The 25,000-nt window shown below is 33.2% G+C and overlaps 3 protein-coding genes across 5 annotated transcripts; 2 read left to right on the top strand and 1 right to left on the bottom strand.

Annotated features, from left to right (window-relative positions):
• The first annotated feature begins 911 nt into the window (after positions 1-911).
• Positions 912-5,954, top strand: LOC116017140 (microfibrillar-associated protein 1A-like). Its single transcript, XM_031257668.1, has 3 exons — positions 912-1,147; positions 2,443-3,685; positions 5,194-5,954. Exons 2-3 carry the CDS (start codon positions 2,505-2,507, stop codon positions 5,303-5,305), a joined length of 1,293 nt encoding a protein of 430 aa, XP_031113528.1. The 5' UTR covers positions 912-1,147; positions 2,443-2,504; the 3' UTR covers positions 5,306-5,954.
• A 1,346-nt stretch (positions 5,955-7,300) lies between these two features.
• Positions 7,301-12,711, top strand: LOC116017895 (COP9 signalosome complex subunit 7). Of its 3 annotated transcripts, none has more exons than XM_031258554.1 (9): positions 7,301-7,742; positions 8,665-8,740; positions 9,553-9,641; positions 10,295-10,384; positions 10,595-10,639; positions 10,747-10,817; positions 11,411-11,549; positions 12,136-12,238; positions 12,353-12,711. In XM_031258554.1, the coding sequence occupies exons 1-8, from the start codon at positions 7,584-7,586 to the stop codon at positions 12,202-12,204; spliced, it is 738 nt and encodes a 245-aa protein (XP_031114414.1). In that variant the 5' UTR covers positions 7,301-7,583; the 3' UTR covers positions 12,205-12,238; positions 12,353-12,711. The 3 variants fall into 3 exon arrangements, with proteins under 3 accessions (XP_031114414.1, XP_031114412.1, XP_031114413.1); XM_031258552.1 differs by having other exon boundaries at positions 7,306-7,742; positions 12,150-12,238; XM_031258553.1 differs by having other exon boundaries at positions 7,306-7,742; positions 12,133-12,238.
• A 7,227-nt stretch (positions 12,712-19,938) lies between these two features.
• On the bottom strand, positions 19,939-20,841 carry LOC116017896 (ethylene-responsive transcription factor 2-like). The gene has a single exon (XM_031258555.1). The coding sequence runs from the start codon at positions 20,796-20,798 to the stop codon at positions 20,196-20,198; it is 603 nt and encodes a 200-aa protein (XP_031114415.1). The 5' UTR covers positions 20,799-20,841; the 3' UTR covers positions 19,939-20,195.
• Between the last annotated feature and the right edge of the window lie 4,159 nt (positions 20,842-25,000).

The raw sequence follows: 25,000 nt of genomic DNA, 5'->3' as shown, positions 1-25,000 counted from the left end.
GGGCCGGGGAGTATATTCCCCTGTCTCCACCCCCAATGAATTAGACGTCTCCGTCTCAATCCAATTTCCAGTTAAAGTGTTACATTAGTGTGATTTTTAATAATAATAAAAACGTAAACATAAGTTCTAATATCGTGTGTGTGTGTGTGTGTGTATATATATATATATATATATATATATAATATTATGGAACAAAGCGGGGTGGAGAGGGGTATTCCCGTTCCCGAAATGGAAGATTATACACATTCTCCGCCCTCCGTCTTTGTAAAAATTGTCCTCGTTATGACGATAATTGTTAGATTTTTTTTTTTTTAAATCAACGAACCAAGATATCATCAAGTCATATTATTGCCTTTAAAAATAAAATCAGAGATCAAGAGATGAAGACAATAAAAACATTCAACTCTATCCTCCCCAACATTTCTCAAATCATACTTGAACAAAGTATGAGCCAACATATTACTACTATGGGGATTGAGACGTTTGGTTCATATATTACTGTAGATAATTAAGAATGTTCAATTTTAAAAGTTATTTATCTTATGTTATGATGATTATTTTACTGGAATACTGTTAATATATTTTTGTGTATTTTTCTATTTTAATAAATTTTAAAATTAAAATATATAAATAATGTAATGGTAAAATATAGAAATAATGATTAAAAATTACTCCGTAATTAACTAAGAGTTAAAACAACAATTAACTAAAACAATGAATTAAAAAGACAAAATTAACAATAACACAACGAAATATAAGAATATATATATAAAAAAAGAGGAAGATATATCACATTCTCTTATAATAACTAAATAATTTATGTGAAAAAGAGAAATTGCATATAACTTAAAATAAACATGGCAATCTTATTGCCAAGCAACTATAATTTGGTTATCTTAACCAAACACCCAAAGTAATAAAAACTACAAAGGGGAAAAACCTAGACCACCTCTCTTGGCTCTCTTCGTCTCTCACTCCCCGTTCCAGCAAATCTCAATCCAGCCCTGCGCGATTTCTTCGCGGAGTGCGCTGTCAGTGCCGCCGTGTCATACGCCCTCCGTCGCCGGCAGCCACTGTTCTCACCGCCCGCTGTCTGCAATCGCCACTGCGTAGTCACGCCCTCCACCGCTGGCAGGCAGAATACCAGGTTTATTGAGTTTGTAGTCACTATTTGCTTTGTTTGTTTATTTTCATTCATTTCCAGAATTCCAGTTTTATTTATTAATTATTTTTTTGTTTGTTTCCGATTTTACTGCCTGACTGGTATACAATCCAATAGTCCTAGTTTCTTGAATATAATGAATTTTTTTTGTGTGATGGATTAACTTTGACAGGAGCATAAAGAAATATTGGCTTTGTGATACTTCATAGTTCATACTGTATTGATATGTTTTTGCTTTGAATACAAAAATTGTGATAATTCTGGGAAGGAAGGGTGGCAGTATTTGAGATATTTGGGTGAATATTAGGCTGATTTGATATTTAAATATATCAGATGACTAACTAATTAAATAATTAAAATTATATAGTTTATTTTACACTCCATCCAAAAAATGGGGCAGGGAATCTGGAATCCTTGTCCCCAGAAAATTTCAGCTAGGATGGGGCAATTCCCAATCTCCGCTAGGGAATGGGGTGGGGAATGGTGATTGAATTTGGGATGGGGACCGTATTCCCATCCCTACTTTTAGCGACCTAGGCCAGCTGCTTCAACCAGCACCACCACCAAGCTATCTGTTGCCACCCCCACACCAGCATTAGCTGATGGACCTGCATAACACCACCTCCGCCAAACTGCCATCAAGAAGATACGCATGGTGCTTCGCTTCTCCTATCTGTCTGGCTCTCCATAGGTCAGCCTTGGCCCTTTTCATCCATTTCCCCTAAAATTTCCCTCTCAAAACCCTTATATATCACCAATAATCTAACTGGTAACAAAGAAGTCTCAAATGATCGAAAAGCTCAGAATAGAATTAGTCGAGTTGAGACATATAAACTAAGACTTCAAGCTTGAATTGAAATATTAAAGTTGAAGGGTAGCGATGGTTAGTGGTTACTGGCTTTGAGGTGGAAATAGTGATTGATTGTGGTCTTTATTTTGAAGGAAGGGGGCGTTCTGATGGGTTTTGCTTAAGGATGAAAGCATAGATTTTGAGATGATGGCATAGAATTTCAAGAAAGGCTGTTCCAATTGTTTTGGATTTTTTAAAAGTTACTGTTGGTTTAGGATTAATACTCATAGTATAAATTTCTGTTAATTTGAGTTATTATATTCTTCTGCTTCAATGTATACCATATTACCTTTGGATATGGATTACTTCTGATGGGGTCATGCTTTAAAGGAAATTTTCTGGCACTGGTTACTATATTTTCTCTGATTATATTTGCATGTATTCTCTGTTCTTATTATTTGATACATCTCCTTTTTCTTTTTCCTTTCAGGTTTTGGATTTGCATTTGAATAGTTAAAGTACCAAGTGAGCTTTTAAACTTATTAGCTAGAGATGTCTGTTACAGCAGGTGTGAGTGATACTGTAATTGCAATTAGGGAGAAGCTTAGGGGTAAAATTGGCCAGACAAAAGTGAAAAGATATTGGCCTGGTAAAGCTCCTGAATGGGCAGATGAAGCTGAAGAAGATGGGGATATTAGGACAACCAGAACAGCTGCCCTGGAGAAGGCATTTCCTAGCAAGGATGGCTCAGATGTTGGAAGAAGGGATGATCCCAGGTTGCGTCGGTTGGCAGAGAGTAGGATAGATAATCGTGAGGAAGTGAGGGCTGATCACAGACGCATCCGTCAAGCTGAGATTGTCTCGACCATCGAAGAGGAAAACAAACGACTGGAAAGGTTAGATGAGGAGGATGAGGATGAGGATGCCCTTGACGAGAAGAGGAGGAGAATAAGAGAAAAGTTGCTTCAGAGAGAGCAAGAGGAGGCTCTCCCGGCAGAGGAGGAAGAGGAGGCAGAAGAGGAGGAGGAAGAAGAATCAGAATATGAGACTGAATCAGAAGAAGAGACCACTGGGATAGCAATGGTGAAGCCTGTGTTTGTCCCCAAGTCTGAGAGGGATACCATAGCTGAGCGTGAGAGGCTTGAGGCTGAAGAACAAGCACTTGAAGAGTTGATGAAGAAGAGATTAGAAGAGAGGAAAGTTGAGACAAAGCACCTTATAGTTGAGAAGATTCGAGAGGAAGAAGAGATTCAGAAGAATTTGGAAACGGAGGCTAATATTGCTGATGTAGATACCGATGATGAGATGAATGAGGCAGAGGAATATGAAGCTTGGAAGGCCAGAGAAATTGCCAGGATCAAGAGGGAGAGAGAAGATAGAGATGCAATTCTGAAGGAAAAGGAAGAAATAGAGAAGTTGAGGAACATGACTGAAGAAGAGAGAAAGGAATGGGAGAGGAGAAACCCCAAACCTGGTTCAGCATCCAAGCAAAAGTGGAAGTTCATGCAGAAATACTACCACAAGGGTGCATTCTTCCAGTCAAATTCTGATGACAGGGCTGGAACTGCTGGGGCAGATAATATTTTCAGTCGTGATTTCTCTGCACCAACTGGAGAAGATAAGTTGGATAAGACCATATTGCCCAAAGTTATGCAGGTCAAGCACTTTGGTCGTAGTGGAAGGACGAAATGGACACACCTTGTCAATGAAGACACAACTGATTGGAACAACCCGTAAGTATTTTTATTTGTTTTTATGTACAGAGTATTTATTTGTTTTTTATGTTTAATGTTTTTTAGATGCCTGTTTACTTATAAAGATTTATGCAGTAGACCAAGTAGATTTTTGGATCAACACATAATCATATCTTCTATATTTCAAGGTTTTCTGTTATTTTCACCCGTATTAATTCTTAAATTATAATTATAGCTTGGCATAAAAATGTAATTCTGTTAGTGATACATAAAATTGTTATTGGACTACGTTGTAAAAGTAACATTTGCAATTTGTACAGTGACCATTAAATCATTAATTTCAGCTAAAATCACTGTAGAACTCATTTTCTATTTTCCTTAAAAGAGTCAAAATGTAGATGTTCTACCAATATAATTGATTAAGTGACTATGCAGTCTATGCCTGTTGTGGTAACTGATTATCAATGCTGCTGATTGTAGTATTTCCTCTTCAATTAATGAATGTCTTTGATGTTATTGATTGCTTTCTGGGCATTTTGTCATGCTTGTTGTTATTGATTTATTGAGAACTAACTGTTATTTGATTAGAGGGTGGGGGTGGGGGCAAGGTATTATTATTCCTATTGCTCAACTCCAAAACATATTATCTTTAGGCCTGTCCTTTAATGACATCACTATTTGTCTGAACCAAATGTGGGATTAACAGTCCAATACCCTCCAATCCCATCTTTTATCCAATCTTAATCTCACTCAACCCCAGGCTCACAATTCCACCATGTATCTTGTTTTGAACCAATTGACCCCTGATGCTTATCGTAATAACCAATTCTGCTATTTACTGTATATCCTTAAGGTGCTTGTAACTGAAAGAAGTAAAGAACATAAATATGGGTCCATGGTTCATGGTAGCATGATGGATTTAGCATTACAGAGGTCTCATTATTGACATATCTATAACTTACCTCAACTTGCTTCAGTAGCTTGGGGAAGTTTATGTTGAGCTTGGTTACAATGTAGAGAATATTGTTGTAGGATGAAAAGATCTTGAATACAGAACTACAAAATTTTTGAATAAAGTAAAATTTGCCTTCTAAATGTGTTCCCACATAGGAGGAATGCATTCTTTTGCCTGTCAAGGCAGTAAGCACATATAATATGGTCTTCAATATCTTCAATAACGAGATATTCTTATCCATTTTCATTTTTCATCTGGTTAAATTCACTGAACCATGAAATAAGTGGGAATCTATCTTTTGCTTTAAGTCTCCCTTCCTTGTGGCTTCTGAGTAATTGCTTGTGCATATATTCTAAAAGTGTGCAGTGTCTAAGTTTTTTGTCTTCTTTACTTTTAAAACTCTAAACAAGTTTAAAATGAAATGTTGTTTTAAGAGATTTTGTCCCGTGCGACGGTCGACGGTTCCATTATACATCTTTAGAGATTCTGTTCCATTTAACAGTTCCCATTTACATTTGGGTCGTGACTCATCAGAGCATATTTTTTTAACATTATTTTAATATATCTAACATGAAATTGTGGCATGGTGCAGGTGGACATACAACGATACTCTTCGGGCAAAGTACAATGCAAAAATGGCTGCTGTAAATGCTCCTATTGCAAAGCCCAAGGGAAAGAAGCTGAAGGATTGGGAAACTCGATGAGTTCTCACTGTTTTATGCAGTAACAGGACTTCCGGAAACAGAACCTGAAGAAATGGGATATTCAACAAGTTTTCAATGATTACATAGAAGAAACTGTCAAGAAAGTGGAATGTGATATTTTACTTGATGTTGATATGCAGGCTGCTAAGTTGTTTAAGACCTCTTATTCATGTACTAACTACTTAGATAAATCTGATATGTGGCTGTGATCGACTTGCATTGCAGGGGGTGGGAACTGGGTACATTCTGGAGATGAAGTTCTAAAAGCACTCTGGTATGGCTAAAGCATTTTGAGAATGCTGTTGTTGGATTCAATAAGATTGTTTACTACAACTTTTGGGGCCCTTTTGTAGTTGTAATTTGAGTTTAACAGCATGTTTATGGAATAGGCCTATTCTATCAACATTCCCCTTGCAAGGGAAATAGTTATTCTGAAGTTAGACCCTAATATTAGAATATTCTTGAATTTTCAAGAATAATTTATACTCCGTATTTACTTAGTACTAAAAGCACTTTGTTTAAAACCTCTTATTCATTTCTCTTCATGTTTTTAGGTTAGGTTAGATTAGATTTAGATTTAGATTCATTAATATATATTAAAGCTTGTATTGAAGGATTTACACTTAAATGATTTTATCTTTCATTTCAATAGATAAGCTCTAATTTCTTTATCTCTCTTTCCATTATGATCTATGATTTATTCTTGTATTTTTATGCTATTTGTGCATATGAATCATGAGTAATTAGTTTAGTTAGTTTAGGGGCTTGTCTTAGAGATGAATTATATATTTTCTAATTTAGAGTTCTTTGAGATTATTAAGGATTTGTTCTTGTGTATTGTTAATGTTTAATTAGTGATATTCATTAGCATGTTCTATTTTTACTATGATAAATAGTTTTTGATTTACTTAGAGAGTTTGCCGATATATTTCCTAATGAGATGCCTGTTGGTTTACATTTTATCTGAGGAAATTGGGGACAAGTTTTCCTAATATACCCACTCACAGGACTAATCCTGTTGAGACTAAAGCAAGTGGAAGAAATTTTACAAATTGGCTTCTTTCATGAGAGTAAAGTTCATGTGCTATGCTAGTCATACTAGTACCAAAGAAAAATGAGACTTAAAAATGTAGATTCTGTGACATTAACAATATTTTGTGCCTTTTACTCTGATCAATTGAAACTTGAAAGTAGAGCTATCAAAAGGGGTCGTGGTGGTGGAGCCTACCTTATGCTGGACAAGCGTTTTAGTATGGGCCTAAGGAAGGCTAGCTCGCTCCGTCAAAAGCTAAACTTTGTAATTTTGTTCCATCTTTGGCGGTGGAGCCTTTCAAAGCCTCAAAGGCCACCTTATGCGTGACAAACTTTTTAGTATAGGTCTAAAGCCTCAAAGGCCACCTTATACGTGATAAAGCTTTTTAGTATAGGGCTAAAGCCTCAAAGGTCACCTTATACATGACAACCTTTTCATATGGGCTTAAGAGCATCCTTATCTATTTATACTCTTGCACAGTTTTTAAAGTAACACTTAGAAAAGAGAGTGTGCCAAGCAAAAATGAAGATAAATGAAAATGAAAAAGAAAACAAAAATTTGACATAAAAAATAGCTAAATCTGACATTAAAAACGCGCCAAAGTCAATTTTGCTTACAATTGCCTATTTTGTGCACTATCTGCCTTCCACGCGCCAAACATATGTTTTGCTTCCTCTTTTCTCTCACATGGTGGACCCCACAATAAACTCATTCTTGCAGGGATATAAACCACCCAAATAACTCATTCTCACATCTCTTAAAAACTCTTTTTTGGTTTATTTGTCTGCAAAAATTCCATAATATCCACAGGTGTGGATGCCCTAAGGAAGACTAGCTTTCTCCGTTAAATTTTAAATTTTGTAATTTTGTTATGGGATTAGCCTAGAGGGTTATACCTGACAACTCTAGGAAATCATAATTTTGGGGCGAAAATAGGAAATTGAATTGCTTATTAGAAGTGCTTCATTAAAGTAAAGTCTTAAAAACGCTGTCTCCTCTGGATCGACACATAGCGTATACAATCACAAGCACCCGCGAAGAAAAGCATTTTTACTGCGTCTCCAACACCATGCCGAAGGACTCGAATTTGCAGAGTCCTCTCGCGTATTTATAAACCCTAAGAAAACCTTCAATTCAGCAGCCCTAATTTCTCCGTCAATGTTACCGGACCCTTCACATCGGTAAAGGTTTTTACAGATATATTTGATAGAAGTTTATTTGTTTATTTTTCGTTGGAATTGGAAGATGGATATTGAACAAAGGCAAGCGGAGCACATCGAGTACTTCGTGAAACAAGCGTCGGCTGTTAGAGGTTCCGCCTTGGCCACTATCATCGTCGACGCCACCTCCCACCCCTCTCTCTTCGCCTTCTCCGAGATTCTTGCCGTTCCCAACATTCTAGAGGTTTGTAATCCACCATTGGACCCATATGCTGCTTATATGTTTTATACATATCATGCTAGTCTGTCTATGCTCAATTTATTCTACACACATTGCACTCGCAGCCCGTAGCACCAGTGGGATGTAGTAATTTTATTGGCAATTTGTAGAACGATATGGCCTCGATATGGTTAATCGTGTGGTTGGATTGTTAGTAAACTTCTCCATGGGATTCTGGAACTTTTTAGTTTTTAACTTGATAGTTATATTGGGGTTGATCCCCAGGTTGTAAAAAAAATTATGCTCCTTAGTCCTTCCCGGCATTGGGTTTATGTGCTTGGTAAAATTGAGTTTTGGTTTTCCTCTGACTTTAACTTCTTATCATATATTGATGCGGTTTTTTAATTAGTGGGAATTTGGATATTGGTTGTAGGTGGGTTAACTGTAGTATTGAACTTCATCAGTTTGAAAGAAAACACGGAAGATCCTATTTCCCTAGTATTTTGTATTAGTATTGCATTTGGGGGCAGTTTGGATGACTTGGATCACATTCCATTTTGAGAAGCATATGCAAGTGGGGGATATGGAAAGTGCTTGTTTGGCCTAGCTTATTTTGAAGCTTATTTACTCCAACAACAGAAAGACGTGCCAAACACTAAAAAGAGTAAAGGAGCTTTTAAGACTAGATATGGGGCAAATGTCTCTTTTTCAAAAAGATCAAAAGCTGAGGCTTTCCAGTACTTTTTCAAGTAGCTCAAGCTAGGTCAACAAGCACTAAATAATTTTTGTCATATGCATATTCTTGTTCTAATGCTCATAATCGATACATTTGAACTGTCTTTAATATCCACGTGGACATCTTTGAAATAAGTGTAATTTAATAGCCATGTGCACTTTTATATTTTTTACATCCTTGTTACTAATTCATTTTTGTTAACTCATCAAGCTTGAAGGAACTGAGAATTCTATGTACCTTTATTTGCTTCGTTTGTTTGCTCACGGAACATGGACTGAGTACAAGAGTAAGTGTTTGTCTTTCTATTTTGCAATTCTAATGTGCATCCTCATAGAGTTTGTTTCCCTGTTTTGTCTCACATCTTTAATCTTTAAGTCTTTACTGACACTGATCTATATATGGGTGAAGAGAGAAATCCTAGTGAAGTTTTTATTAATAGAAATAAAAATGACTTTGTTTGCATCAGCCTCTGCTTGTAGTGCTGCATCTTTTCAACTATCCTGTCAATTTAGCAATTACTCCATAAATGTTTACTTGAAAGTATTTTTCAACCTGTGTGATTTAGGGAAAAGTGCCTTGGATCAGCTAATTAATATTTTATACATAATGCATATTCATACCTGGGATACTAAACACTATTTGACTGACTTTATAGAACAGTGTGTTTCTGTTCTCGATTCCTTGCCCTCATAGGGCCATAGGGGGGGTAATAATTTTAAATGATTAATAAATGCATGATGAATTGGGACATTTAATTGCTTTACAACTATTCCATGATGAAATGAATTTTGTTCATGCATCCATATATGTCTTTTGACTTGCCATGGTAGTTCCAACTTCCAATTTTCAATAGAGAGGTTCTTGCTTGATTGGAAGGCTGGAGAACTTTTGGTTTGAAACTAATTGATCTAGGTTATTTTATAGTCAACAAATCTGAGGTCTGTTTTGTAGTGTTTGTGTTTGTTTTTTAATCACAGAATTTTTATTTATTTATATTTATATTTTTTAATTTTTATGCATGACTGTTTTGGATTCATTTTTCTTCTCCTTGTGATAAGTATGTGGTCAAATTTAATTGACAGTTGTATGATTTTCCAGGTTTTACTGGAAACCTTCCTCAATTGGTCCCTGACCAAGTTCTGAAGTTGAAGCAACTTACTGTGCTTACACTGGCTGAGACGACCAAGGTAAGTTCTTGTTAACTCTTGTTCTTTAATAGGACAACATGCACTTTCAGCATATATTTTTGGTGTTTCAAAATGCCACTTAAGCATGCATATGAATTAGGAAAGCAACTCCTTTCATTTTCAATTTTAGAAAATCCTCTTGAAAACGGTAGCTATATGATCATTGGTAAATTTTGGTGCCCCCTCTCCCTCTTCTCTCTCTTCTTTCAGGCTTAGTGACCATTGCAGAACTTTTTTCACTTTAAGTTTGCTCCAGTTATTTCGCCATGAATTCTTCTCACTACCTGTCATAATTCATGAAAAACTTTATCACCTCCACCAAGAGTATATTAGAGGTTGTGAATTCAAATTTGGTTTTAAATATTTTGTTTACTAAGGAGGAAAGGTAGTGCTGGGTTCTCCATTTGACATAAATGCTCTAGTATTACACATCTTTTATTAGTTAGTCAAATGCATCATTTAAAACTAGTTCATAGATCGGCACTAATTTTTGTATAATCTTCACATGCAATTGGATCTATTGTTACCTTTACAGTCTTGGTAACATCATAACACAATTTTAGTTTCTGGACTCTTACAACTTTTCCTTTTTAGTCGATACTTCTTTTTCAACTTGCAGTACACCTTACTTCCTCTCTTTATTCTTTTCCTAGGTGCTGCCATATGATTTACTTATGCAGGAATTGGATGTCTCTAATGTGCGTGAACTTGAAGATTTCCTCATAAATGAGTGCATGTACGTGGTGAGTATTTAACTTTTGTTTCCCAGTTATTCTGTTAATCAATCCAATTTAAGTGCAAAGCTACAAGTTCCCTCTCAAAGATACAACCATCTGTTTTTGTTTTTTTCCCCCTCTTTTCTTGTTGACTGCTGGTGAGTAGTGACTGTGCTATTGACCATAAGTGTTATGGTGAATGTACTTATTTTCCTATGCTGCTGTCTACATGGACAGGGCATAGTTAGGGGAAAGCTGGACCAGTTGCGAAGATGCTTCGAGGTCAGTATAATTTATATTGCTGTTCTATCATTACTCCTATTTCATTGATAATGAGTGTGGACTCATGTCGTATCGAATTTGATCTCAAGTCTCAACCTACTGTTTAGGTGCAATTTGCAGCAGGGAGGGATCTTAGGCCTGGTCAATTGGCGAGTATGATAGAGACACTGAGTGACTGGTAAGCATATAGTTCTGTTAGTGATCTCTGTGTATTTGAAAGATAATTGAAGGACAATATGCTTTACATATTAACAGTGAATATGAGTGTATCTTTTTGTTTTGTGCCCTTATTAAATTAGGCTGACGATGCAGTTTGATTTTGGTATATATACTATAAAAGTGGAGATAGATGGTTTTTTTTTTTGGATTTTAGTTGGTATAATGCTATGAATGTGGGCATGTATCTTTTTAGTCATCAGCATCCAGTTAATTGGTCAAAAGTATGAGAATTGGCAATCTGTATGCCAATTGTCAAGTGTCAGTGAGGTTCATTAACTCCAATTCTTTAGTTCATTGGTTGAAATAAAAGTTCTTTTGTTGTTGGTCTTAGTCTTATAAAAAACAAAATCTTCTCGTGTGTAAAAATTGAGGGCAATTTAGAGCTTCATCTACACTTCTAATTTGAAGTAAAAAATTCACTTTTTTTTTTCTTCTTCCAATCTGTCTTCCTTTACCATTTCCCCCTATCCATAAAGCCAGCTTTGATAGTGGTTGCTTGCCTTACATTTGAACCTGGTTGGTTTAGTAAATTTCATTTTGATTAAACCGTAGGCTGATGACATCAGACAATCTTCTTGTATCAATTCAAGAGAAGATCAAGTGGGCAGATACAATGAGCCAGTTGGACAAGAAGCACCATAAGGACATTGAAGAGAAGGTTGAAGATGTTAAAAAGACTTTGTCCTTCAAGGTCGGTTAAATGCAGTACCTTTCAACATGAGTTGTTTACTTGTTTATAGTTCACAGGACCAAATTTAGCTTTCTAGAGTAATATTTCATTAATGTATATTCATGCTAGTGAACTAGAGGTGGCAAATGGGTGAGTTGGGAAAAATATGAGTAAATAAAATCTGGACTCTTCACTGATGAATTTCTTGCAAGTTGGTAGAAGAAAAAAGTGGATACTGTGAATAAAATGCTTTTGGGAGGGGCGGGGGATAAATGGGGTAGCCTAAGCAGGGAAATCCTATATGTTCCAAATTATCTTTTATATGAAACGTCTCGAATGATGTAGCTTGTGACAAGTGTTGTAACTTTTCATATTCATTGGCTACCCAATTAGTAATTTTACTATGATGTGGTTGACTGGTCACCATAGGTTGCCAATTTGGCTGGATTACTAATTGTTATGAACATGTAAGAACTTGTGAATGCATTTATTTTTACTTGTATCCTCGTAGTGGACTACTGTTTCTTGACTGATGATGTATGATTGATTTTATATTCAAGTACTGTGGTATGTTAGTCGATGTGTCTTACTTACTTTATGACAGAAGTTACAAAAAAGCAGGCCGACATTGACTACAGAGGACATGAGGAGATCTACTCTGAACCTGGTGGAGTGATGGACTATGAAGAAGACCGAGGTCGGCCCAAGAGGTATGCTAAAATGTAGTCTATTCCTGATTATATATCAAATATTATACAATCCTTGTGGTAAATAGTGTGCTTGTGCTTTTGGTATTTTGTGCTCTACCTTCAAAAACTTTGCAGAAGGCGGCATCCTATGGGTTGAGGCAATCGAGATGGCGATTCTAGGAAGGATTAGTTATGCGCTACTAGGCAGTTATTTTTGTTCGTGGGCGTACCAACAACGTACACAGGATTGCCGCCACTGAGAATCATGTTGTCTCCATGAAAATGAACCTGCAAAATCCATTTGTCCCACAATATTGAAAGCTTAGTTTGTATTAAACTCTCTATCTTCTCTTCCTCTTAGTTTTTTGTTTAATTTTTTTGGGTGACTTTTCACAAGAAGATCAAGCACCATCTTGTGGTTGAAACTTATATATGGAGATGATACACATTTAACATATTTAATCTATTGTCTTCCATGCTTTTGCTTTGCTTAAGAAGTCTTGTTAACTAAGAAATCATGAATTAGAGTTAATACCAGACTTTGTTGTCAAATAATTTTATCATATTGGATCCTTAAATTTGGTGATTTTTCTGAATATAGTCTTTCGTGAAAATGACCAAAAACCAAAATCAATAGCTTAATGTAGCAACACAATATAAAACTATATATTAGGGTTGAGAACTCAATCTAGTATGATCTTTCATGAGAAGTTAGAGCCCGTAATCACTATTTAAGATTGTGTACTGGATAAACTTCGTAGCTCATATTCTTAAAAAAAAAAACTTCGTAGCTCATGTATGGGTTCAACCGAGAGTGAACTATCCCATCTAACTATCCCTTTTGGAACAAGAAAATGATATTTATATCTTAAACATATCATTGTTAAGTTATTAATTTTTACTCCCTTCTGTTTATTTTTCTCTTCTTTTGGGGAAGAAGATCGCCGGAAATTTAATAGTTAAGGGTTTAAAAGAATAATAATAATAATATTTCATATTACTATTGGTATGACCACCAAAATTAAATACGGAGTATTATATTACTACTCTCTTCTAGCATGTTGGGCATGTGAGAAAATGAGTAATTATTGGATGCTCATCTTAATACGTCCGTCCATTCATTTTACACTGATGATTTGATATATGATCTTGAATATACATTAATGTAGAATTAATATTATGACAACTTATCGGATACGGAGTATATAAAATATTAATATAAGTAATCATTGCAGAAAGAATAATGAAAATAATTACTGTAATCTTTTTGAACAAAGTGCATAATAAGCATCATGTACGACGTTCATTCCAGGCTACAAAACTAATATATTATCACGCATTAATTGCATTAATTAATTAATATTATGTTCAGTGCAACACATTTTTTGTCTTCTTCTTCCTTTTTACTTATTTATTAATTAATTAATTATATATATATATATATATATATATATATATATATATATATATATATATATATATTAGAAGTGAAAGAAGTGTTTGTTTCTTGTTAATGACTCAGTATGGTATGCGCATATATATATATAAAGGGAGCTAGGTACAACAAATAAAAGAGAGACAACATAGCAACAACATCAACAATGATAAGAATTAAAGAGAGATAGTACGACTTGATAAGAAAAAGAGTTAATTAAATATCACAATATACTTATGAAATATATAATAATTATTAACAGCTTATGTTTATTATATTTTTATTTAAAATTATATTTTAATATTAAATTATTATTGACTAAAGAGTATTTCTTTATAATTACTCCGTATAACATTATTAATAATAAAATAATAGTTAAAATATAATTAATATAATACCACAACAATGACAATAAATTGTAAAAGTATTTTAAGAGTTAAATAGTATTATAATATATTTAAGTCCTTATAGGTTATTTTATATGCAATCAGCTATCAGTTAATATTTACTTTTGCTATATTTTTACAACCAGTTAATATTATCAGCTGGTCAAATCATCTAACTTAATCAACTAACAATTACTAGCTAACTCAATCAACTATCAACTATCAGCTAACATCTATTTGTCAAATTAAACACCCCCTATATATATACACACACACACAATTTTAAAATCTTATATTTATTTAAATATGTAAATATTTTTATAAATTTGATATTAATATTTTAGAAAATAACTTATATAGTACTCCAATATAATATATAATGTCTATATATCATTACCATTGAAAAAGATAAGAAAATATAATTTCAGGTGTTTATCACTAGATAGATTCCATCCATCTCAATAGGGTGTTTTATGCGACTTCCAATTTTCGAGTTCATTCATCACATGAATACCCTTGTTATTATGGACAGAATTTATTCACCACATCTGTTTTGTGCAGATTGACTAGAAGAAAAAAGGATAGATCACAATTTTTTTTTAAAAAAAATTTCTTTTAGGGGGTGTTTGGTAACCTGGAAAATAATTTTCGAAAAACATTTAAATAGTAAAATTAAATGCCTAGACTAACCTGATAGTTTCTGATCTTTGTATGTCCCACACTGATAGTTTCCTTATTGGGTTACGCATGAAGTCCGAAAACTCCTGCAGTCGTCACGGATGCTTCTAAAGCAGATATCGTAGTGGCTAAAGATGGGTTGTGCCATTTTCATACTGTGATGGAAGCGGTAAATGCCGCACATAGTGAAAATAATACTAAAAAATTTATAATATATATTAAAGAAGGGGTTTTTGGTAAACTCCTTGTTTAATATATATTATAAATTTCGTACTACTATATTCTACTATGTGCCGCATTCACTGCTAATCACATTATGAAAATGGCCGGACCTATCTTAAACTACCACAATATCTGCTTTAGAAGCATCCGTGGTCAGGAGTTTTCGGGCTCCATACGAACCCAATCAGGGAAACTATCGTACCCTGACTGGTTGTTATTAGATGCAATTACCCATTTGTTAGGGTTAAAGCATTTTCGATAAAATAAGAAAAATTGTGCAACATAAATTTCTTCTGATCTGATCTGTTTAATTTGGAATAATAATTAAGAAGATTGTGATGAGTTGTTAAATATATAGGGAATTGGGTGGCCTGGATAGATGGTTGTGCGAAGCAAATGGCATGACCAGGCGCAAAACGTATGTATGGGGGTGGGTTCTTCATGCAATTTGGGGTGAGCAGTGTGGAACTCATGCACCCCAATCCCAGCCAACACTTGAGATCAAACTCTGGAAGCATGTATGGGGGTGGGTTTTTTTTTGTTTTTGTTTTTGTTTTTTTGGAATCATACTGTTTAATTCTCTGCAATAGTTTATATACTAATTCATATTTAGCATGCCCATGTCATCAAAATTTAACCTACATGATTTGTGAGAATAATCCAATAATGTATGGTATACATATATAATTATATGAGTATGGGTGACACGAATGTCGATCATTACTTTAAAAATTTTTCACATAATACAAAAAATATATATTAATAATAAATATTTGCATTTGTTTATATATATATTCTCGCTCTTTTATCGCAAATTATATCGTGGACCGTGGTCCACAATGCATTGTGGACCGCGGTTCACGATATAAGAACTGCTCTTTTATCAAATAAACAGTTTTGTCAATTATTTTTTAATGGCTAAATTTTTTTTATATATCAAATATATATTCTCGCTAAATATGAACATGCAATAATTGGAAATGACAAAAAGATTAATAGAAAAAGGCAAATTTAAGGGTCAATGATCAAATCTCCTTTTAAATATTAATATATTTTCCCTTCAACAATATGGCATTCTTAGCATAAGCCCACAAAAGAAGAACAATATATTATTACACGTTGATTTTATTTTGTTTTTTTGAGTTTATTTACACGTTGAATTATTAGCTTTAATTCATACTATAATAACAATAATGGCGTGAATATTGATGCTCGCATGTCGCAGGATGGAGATAGATCATATGATGAAGGCCATCGTCTCCTTCACATTACTGTATTTGATTTAATTTTGTTGTGAGCATAGTTGAAAATTTGTTGTGAGCGATTCCAGGGCCACCTTTTCTCCTTTTGTTACTAAATTACTATTACAATTAAAACAGTGGACTAAATACTATACACCTGCATATTTTTTTCAACTTACCAATTTCCTGATTTCATATGGAATCCCTTTCAAGATTTGTGACAATATAATTGACTATTAAATATAATAATAATCGTGTCTGGAAAGATGTAATCGAATAGGTAGAGTATAATTCATGTACTTAAAATGAGTTTAATTCTTACTGAAACTTTTTAAATAATTAATTATGTATACGTAGTTGTAAGTGGTCAAAGCTAGAAATGAATTATTGAACAAACACTTAGAAGATTAAGTGTAAACATCTTGTTGTCGGTACATGTGAGTGTGAAATATAGTTGGAAAAATCACAAAATCTAACAGTATATATTTAATGAACAACTAATTAAAATAATGGAGGGCCAAAGACCATGTGGTCTAGTGGCATCCGGTTTACACTTCTACATAGAAGGAAGTGGGTTTGAGCCTCTGCGACTGTTGACTCTTTGTGCTTTAGTAAAATAAAAATAATAATAAAAAGAAATAATAAAATAATGGAGGTAACTAAGAAGTTGATCTAACTACGTCATTGTACAACCAATAAGATTGTAAACTTTCATTGTACTGTTAATAGTTACATATAAGAATTCATTTAAAACATATACATCAATCACTTTTTTTTTTTTTTCTATGGTCAACTTGATAAATACCAATGACCACATTAATGACGGTGTCAGATTTTAAATTAAGTGGGGTTCGTATACTAAATTTAATATTACTTTAATAATATAAAAATATAAACAATATAACTTATAAACAAATTTCTTCATTTTACAATTGCTCACAATGCATTTTCATACTTTGAAAACGTAGTTCCAAACACATCCATTTCAATAAAAAGTAACCAAACAATAATTCATCAAATTAGAATGGTACTTTTCTGAATAAAAGTGAAACTCGAATATGAAATAATCTTTATAGTCCTTGAGATTGAATACTGGATGAGAAGAAAAAAAATTAATTTTGTGTATTATTATGGCTATACACTTCAGTTTTGCTCCTCTTAGAACAACCATTTTCCGGCGACGGTAAAGAACGTGAAAATCCCGGCGACCGGAGCGAACTTCCCCCACGGCCGCCGCCTCACCCCTCTGTACCGCCGACAATCCTGAGTCCCGTACAAGACGGCGGCGTCACAGCCGACAACATTTCCGACATATATATCGGAATCGCCCAGAAGTCGTCCGACGAGGAAAAGATCAATGTCTTCGGATATGATTTCTTCATACATTTCTGGGTTCATAACTCCGAAATCCAACATATATATATGCACGAAGATCTATGTTTATTTATATTTTATATATTTTCTGCAAATTCCAGGAAGCTTGAGTTCTTCAATATTTAATAATAATGGAGTTTTAAACGTGCACAGTATGCTTCAATTTGTTCTTTAAAAAAATTGAATATTTTTTCTGCAATGGCGGGCAATTAAGAATCTCCGGTCACCAGAAGACAACATAGGGTGATAGGGACATACCCATGTTTCATATATGCTCTTATTATTATAAGAAAAAAATATGTAATTTTTAAAGATTCTTTGCCCTGATCATGCCTCATGGCATAATTAAATTTTAATTTTTTATTTAATGTTGTAATAATAATAATAATAATTAAACTTATTTTTTAATCAAAATGTGTCAGCAACAATTATTATTTAATATTTGTCCTGGTTGGTTAATTTGACTTCTTAGGTTAAAAGTGAAATTAATCCACTTTTTCTGGAATTTACCAGCCATTATTATGAATCAAACTATGCACCCTTACATTTATCACTTATAAACATTCATTTTTTTGTGACAAAATGTAAAATCATTCACCATAGGCATTCCCACATCCTGATTCATCATGGTGATTTAACTAATCAACAGAGACTAAATTTTTGTTCACTGCGCATAAAGAACCCCTGTCATTTGAGAGGTTGCTCCCACATTATTATCGTTGGTAAGAGTTGATTCTTGATCTTTGTGACAAATTTCACATCTGTGACTAGTTGAGTTGTCCATGTAAGCCAAACAGTCATTTTCTGATATGACAATTTCATGTTTGAATTGTGATATAGTGTTTTGCCACATCAAGAAGTGATATGATTGTTGTGAGTGGCAGCTGTAATAATGGTGATTAGCATTTCTCATTATGACGACCGACCATGTTACATATCCTTACATTTACCGCTTGCTAACAGTCACTTTGTAATTGTACACATTTCTACATTTATCGCTTGTAAACAGTTACTTCACAACGTGACAATTGCATGTTTAAGTAGTTATTACGTTATTGCATGTTTGTGACGTGATGTGATGTTTGTCACATGCATTAAGGAGTGATAGTTTGTAAGTTGTAATTGTAAGGGTGAATGGTGACTAGCATTTTTCCATTATAAGTTGTAATTCTATGACCTGATTCACGAGTAAAAAATTTATCAATCCTATTATGTATCAATTGGTAAATATAAAATAATAAACTTATGTTAGTCATTCTTTCGAAAAGTTGTTGGTCCTTTGTAAAATTACTATAAAGTATTACCTCCCAGTGATAATATTGCTATATTCGTTATTGAATCGAGTGGTTAACATAATTATTTCTTAATTCATTTTTATTTGAAAATAAATAAATAAATAAATAAACAAAGCATTGTTGAACTCCACGTTAGGTAATTAGGTAGTAAAGTGCTTTTGACTGGGAAGATATATAACATTTTTATTATTAGTCCCTTAATTAAAATGCAATAGTTTTTCCTCTTAATTATTCAGGGAGCATTTGGTTAATTATTAGTTAACACAGAAAAACAAATGCAATGTAGTAGTCTCCAACCAAATGCAATTTGTTGATTTATGAGAAAATTCGTAGTCGAAAAAAGAACTACAAGGAGGTAAACTAAATCAAGAAGATGGTAAAATACAAGTTGGTTATGTTGTTAACTTGGTAATTACAAGGTTCCAGGACAATGTGTATCCCGTGAAACAAATAAACAAAAGGCAGTAAAGTAGTCTAGATTGCTTGATAGAGTAAATTATTTCGGGTCGGGTTAGCTGTGATCGGAAAATCAATTAGAAGGTTGAATGGTGTAGTCCGGAAATGCACTACATACTGAGGTTGGGAAGTGAACTAGCTAGTGAGGTAGGAAAACACACCGGTGAGCTCCATAGGGCAAGTGAGTTGCCCTATAACCCTATCATCGCTCATAGCTGATTGGCTCAAATAAAAAAAGTCAATGAAAGACTCATATATACAAAAATTCGAATTTAGAACCTTATGGTTAATAAATCCACTATTCAATCAACTTGAATGGGGTTGCTCCCGAACAGTAATTAAAAAGAATAATCTTAAATTAATTAATATATATTTCTTCATGTGCTGGCTGGATATATAGTTAAAGTTATATATATTATATCAAGTTTTCTTAAGTGTTGTTTAGGGTTAATGGGTTTCGTTAAGTGAGATTAAATCAACAACTTTCAATAATGATAACTAAAGATTAAATATGTGCACTTTGAACAAGTAAAGATTAAAGTGAAAATGACATTTTTGTTCTCTAAATTATCGATAAATAATACTTTAAAAATATTATTTAATTATTATACTATCTAACTATCATCATATTCTGTATGTGAAGTAATACATATTTTTTCGTGACTTAATTATTTGCGAAGGAACTTTTTAAACCTCCGTACAATCTTAAAAGTGTCATAATGGAGGAACGAAAAATGACAACTCACAGAATCCTGAAATGGTTGTGAAATTTGAACAAAAGAGGGTCGAAAAAGTTGAAAATAAATTACATAAATTCAACCGCTACTTTTAAAAGATCAATAGACAACTGTGACTGACTCAAAGGACATGATTTTCTAGTAGCAAGGACTCTCAACTGGTAAGCATATCCAACATACTCATACGATCCAAATTGATTTTTGCGGCTAGAGAGTTTATGATGCTAATTTTTCTTTTTTTAGGAGTACCAATCCCACTCTCGGACGCCGGAGACGACAGCGCCGCCTTTGGAAGTGACCGCCGCCTTGGTTTAACCCTAACCGGCTCCGGCACGTTTGAGCCAATCAGGTGCGGGAAGTTGAGCAGCGCCCGCGCGCCGCGCAGCTTAAACGCCTCCCGATCGTACGCCAGCGCCGCGTCCTCCGGCCTCTCGTACGTTCCCAGCCACAGCCTCGCGCCTCTTTTGTTCGGATCCCTAATCTCCGCCGCGAACTTCCCCCACGGCCTCCGCCTCACGCCCTTGTACCGCCTCCAGTCTCGCGGCGGCAGCGGCGGAGAGCACTCCTCCCGCGCCGTGCCGCTCTCCTTCTGAACCTCCCATAACTCCGGCGAGCCTCCGGCACTGTCGTCGCCAATAACGGCGCTGCTATTACCGCACCGATCAATCGCCGCGAAGATCTCCGGAAAATCAACGGAATCGTCGAGGAGCTGCTGCTGTAGAGAATCGAGAAATGCCAAATCAAATTCCGACTCCATTCGCTCGAGGATTTTCAGGCGAAATCTTCTCACCGTAAAAGTATTTTCTGTTGATTTGTCTGTTGATCGCAGGTTGGAATGTTTAGGGTTAAATGTTGTATTTATAGTATGGCTTACTTTCTCTGAGCTTTCCAAGAAAGAGGGAATGCGGCCATGCGGGTGATATTTTTCACGTGTGTGATTTATTTATTTATTTTTATTTTTTGCTTTTTAGAATTCTTGAAAAGATAATATTTTTTTAATTTAACAAACGACATGAACAAAATAGTTAGAAGATACTCTGTTTGTTTTAAATTAATTAATTTGACGGAGTAAGGAGTAATCATCATTAAGTTATCCTTTTCTAAATTATTGTTGGATTTTCTGTTTAATTAAAATTTATTTTTATTTTTATTATAAATATTATTAATTATTTTTTAAAACCAAATGTCATGTAAGTTCTTATGATTAATGGTTAAATTAAAGTATAATCTTATATAACTTAATGGAATTATTGAATATTGCGCTATGTAATCTATGAGTAGCGTTAAATTAGGCATTTACAAAATTTGAATCCAAACTTAAGAGTAGGTCTTTCACCGCTCTTGCCTCGAAAATTAATAGAGCTGTAGAGGAGATAAATCATGAGATGTGTCTCAATTAACTTTTCAAATTTTTAAATACTTGTACACTAATGCTCATAACAAGGTAAAATAAACCATGTTTTATGTAATCACGAGAGTTGGTGTTGCTTAGCTGAAATGAACATATTAATTGCTACTTTTGATAGATTCTCACGTCCAAAAGAGGAGTGATTAGCTGATTCAACTCAAAAGATCAGACCAATAGGTGGGCATGCGGCATTCCAGGCGTATGTACGTAAAAATATAATCTATCTATACTATATATAAAAATAATATCCTCCTCTAAAATTTTCCCGCCCAAACGTAGGGGCATTTTAGTAATATGATAATTAATTAATTAATTAATTAATTAATAATAATAATAATAATAATAATAATAATAATAATAATATAACTTCCATGCATATTTCTGCCTTAATTAATTGCACCTAATTGACAGAAAATGAAAAAGGAAACCTAATTGATTGAAAATAAAATTAATCTCCAAATAAAACAATGAATACGTACATTTTTTATGTATTCATCAAATGAGATTAATGTTTTTTTTTTTTTTTTGTAATTTACAAATTTTAAATATTTATTAGTTAAGTCAACAATAATTTTATTGAGATAAATCCATATCTATATCTATCTATATCTATATATCTATCTATATAAATAAATAAATAAATATATATATAATTATTATAATATATATATATATATATATATATATATATATATATATATAATAATTTGTAAAAATTATTCCAAAATTCCTATCTCAAAATTGATTCTCCTCCTATTAAATTTATTTCCTTAAATTTAGTGACACAATTACCTAATCTTCCCTTAATTAATTTGGCAAATTAGGGGGCTAAATTGTGTATGGCCCTCCCTCTCTCTCTTTATGGCTATAAATACAAGGAGAAACCCAGTCAGCCACCACCACTAATTTTCATCTCTCTTAAGTTCTGTTGTGTTTTGTTTATATAAAAGCATCAATATTTACATAGGAAGAACCACCATTCTCCATTGTGTGATATATTTGTTGTAGCACTTTTGCTCTTCTCCTCATCTCCTTTATCTCTGCATTCTCCAAATTCATGAATCTCTTCAACAGCCCACCGATTTCTCCATTCCCCACCAAACCTCCATCCCCTCTTTGCACCTTCGCATGCATGGATTGAGAAGGGGTTTTGTCTATGGCACTGAAGTAGGGAATTGCAGGGCTGATTGTGTGGATGGGAAGAGAATTTAAGCTTTGCTTTATAGCGTCAATGGCGTGAGCTTCAAGCTCATAAAGTGAAGTGATTAAAAGGTATTGTGCTTTGGCACCATTGATAGGTTACAATTTTTTGGATCACAGGATCCCAAGGTCTTCCAAGAATTGTTCAAAGAGTTTACCGTTGTCATTTCTTAAGTATGCTTTAAATAGGCTTAAGTAGTTAATAGTTGATTGATTTAGTGATAGATAGATGATAGCTAATTGTGTTAATTATTTTTATCCGTTGATATAAATTGGTATGCATAAGAGGAGGTATTTGGTAAATTTAAATAAAAATTTAATAAATGCAAGTACTATAATAATCAACAACAAAGAATAAATTAGATTTTTAAAATGTTTTTGAATGATTTAGTGATATATTGATTTGGTAGACAAATAATTCACAGATTATTACGTCCATACAATTATGCAAATTATTTCAATTCACATATTATTACACATATAAAATTATGCTAATGGTTGCTTTTGAATAAAATATTATAATTATGGTAATTAAGAAATTAATTCACACAAAATTTCCATTCCGTGTTTTCCCGTCCAACCACTTCTGTCCAAACAATAGAAAATGAAAATTTATTGAGGAAACAATAGAAAAGGAAATAAAAAAGGGTCCATAATTTACTGATTAGTACTAATAATATTAACAATAAAAAAAGAAAAAATGGAAAAGAAAACATAATTAACCTACCATGAAACGGAATTTTATATATATATATATATATATATATATATATATATATATATATATATATATTTCTATTCAAATGTGGCCGCGCCTTCCCTTGCGGCCGTGCGGTTTACACCACTCAATAATATGAAATGCACCACAGTGGAAATGCATTTCTTAATATTCCACTCAATGTTATTTATGTGGTGCATTTCTTAATATTGAGTGGTGCATTTCTTAACATTGAGTGGTGTAAACCGCACGGCCGCACGGGAAGGCACGACCACACCTGAACATGACCATATATATATATATATATATATATATATATATATATATNNNNATTCCGTGTTTTCCCGTCCAACCACTTCTGTCCAAACAATAGAAAATGAAAATTTATTGAGGAAACAATAGAAAAGGAAATAAAAAAGGGTCCATAATTTACTGATTAGTACTAATAATATTAACAATAAAAAAAGAAAAAATGGAAAAGAAAACATAATTAACCTACCATGAAACGGAATTTTATATATATATATATATATATATATATATATATATATATATATATATATATTTCTATTCAAATGTGGCCGCGCCTTCCCTTGCGGCCGTGCGGTTTACACCACTCAATAATATGAAATGCACCACAGTGGAAATGCATTTCTTAATATTCCACTCAATGTTATTTATGTGGTGCATTTCTTAATATTGAGTGGTGCATTTCTTAACATTGAGTGGTGTAAACCGCACGGCCGCACGGGAAGGCACGACCACACCTGAACATGACCATATATATATATATATATAATAGAAGTGCTTAACCAAGTTTTTTCCCAAAATTTTGTGACATTTCTGTAAAACTAAACTCATAATTAATTTAGTAAAAATCATTGATTTTTTTGACTAACCATATATATTTTCATAATATGATAAAAAATAGTAAATAAAAATAAAAATAACATCTAATAAAAATTAATCATATGATTAATATATATAAAATAATATTTGCATAATAATATGAATAATTTACAATTAAAATTTAAATTAGATGTATTAACAAATAATTATAAATTAATTTTCTCTTAAATAATTATTACTTTACTACGTGTTTATGTTTATTGGTTATAATGCTATTTATAAACAAAAAAATTGCAAACTTTATTTGCAAAATTATGGTCAAATAATGATTTTAGTCTCCAATTGTCCAGTATATGCATAATGGTAAACTTTTTAACAATGTTACAGTTTAATAGTCACACATAGAATAATTATAGAATAAAATTTTTATTCTATTTAGTCATACCTTATATAGCCTAAACTATTACACATCATTCCCGTCATTTCCTTTAATAATAACAATAATAATAATAATAAAAATAAAAATAATAATAATAATAATAATAATAATAATAATAATAATTTTATTACCTTAATTACTTTACTTTCTATATTTTTGTAATATCCTATCGACCATTTGGACAAAATTTTTATTTATAATTAAAAATATTTAATCTATACTATATATAAAAGTAAAATATAGATACTACATTGAGAAAGTAGTACATTGTAATAGAGTCAGTAGTACTAAAAAAAAAAAAGAAGTAAAATACTCCTATTTTATCCCCCCCCCCCCCCCCCCCCC

This window comes from Ipomoea triloba, chromosome 4, assembly GCF_003576645.1.
Source record: "Ipomoea triloba cultivar NCNSP0323 chromosome 4, ASM357664v1".
Lineage (NCBI taxonomy): Eukaryota > Viridiplantae > Streptophyta > Magnoliopsida > Solanales > Convolvulaceae > Ipomoea > Ipomoea triloba.
The sequence above is the reverse complement of the archived record's forward strand: the minus strand, read 5'-3'. Positions and strand labels throughout refer to the sequence as shown.

What these genes read in the sequence shown, in the direction of transcription:
- LOC116017140 (XM_031257668.1), top strand. Translation starts at nt 2,505, where the DNA reads ATGTCTGTTACAGCAGGTGTGAGTGATACTGTAATTGCAATTAGGGAG. An exon ending in ACAACTGATTGGAACAACCC is followed by an intron (nt 3,686 to 5,193) that starts GTAAGTATTTTT and finishes GGCATGGTGCAG; the next exon opens with GTGGACATACAACGATACTC.
- LOC116017895 (XM_031258552.1), top strand. Translation starts at nt 7,584, where the DNA reads ATGGATATTGAACAAAGGCAAGCGGAGCACATCGAGTACTTCGTGAAA. An exon ending in AACATGGACTGAGTACAAGA is followed by an intron (nt 8,741 to 9,552) that starts GTAAGTGTTTGT and finishes ATGATTTTCCAG; the next exon opens with GTTTTACTGGAAACCTTCCT. An exon ending in TAAATGAGTGCATGTACGTG is followed by an intron (nt 10,385 to 10,594) that starts GTGAGTATTTAA and finishes CTACATGGACAG; the next exon opens with GGCATAGTTAGGGGAAAGCT.
- LOC116017896 (XM_031258555.1), bottom strand. Translation starts at nt 20,798, where the DNA reads ATGGAGTCGGAATTTGATTTGGCATTTCTCGATTCTCTACAGCAGCAG.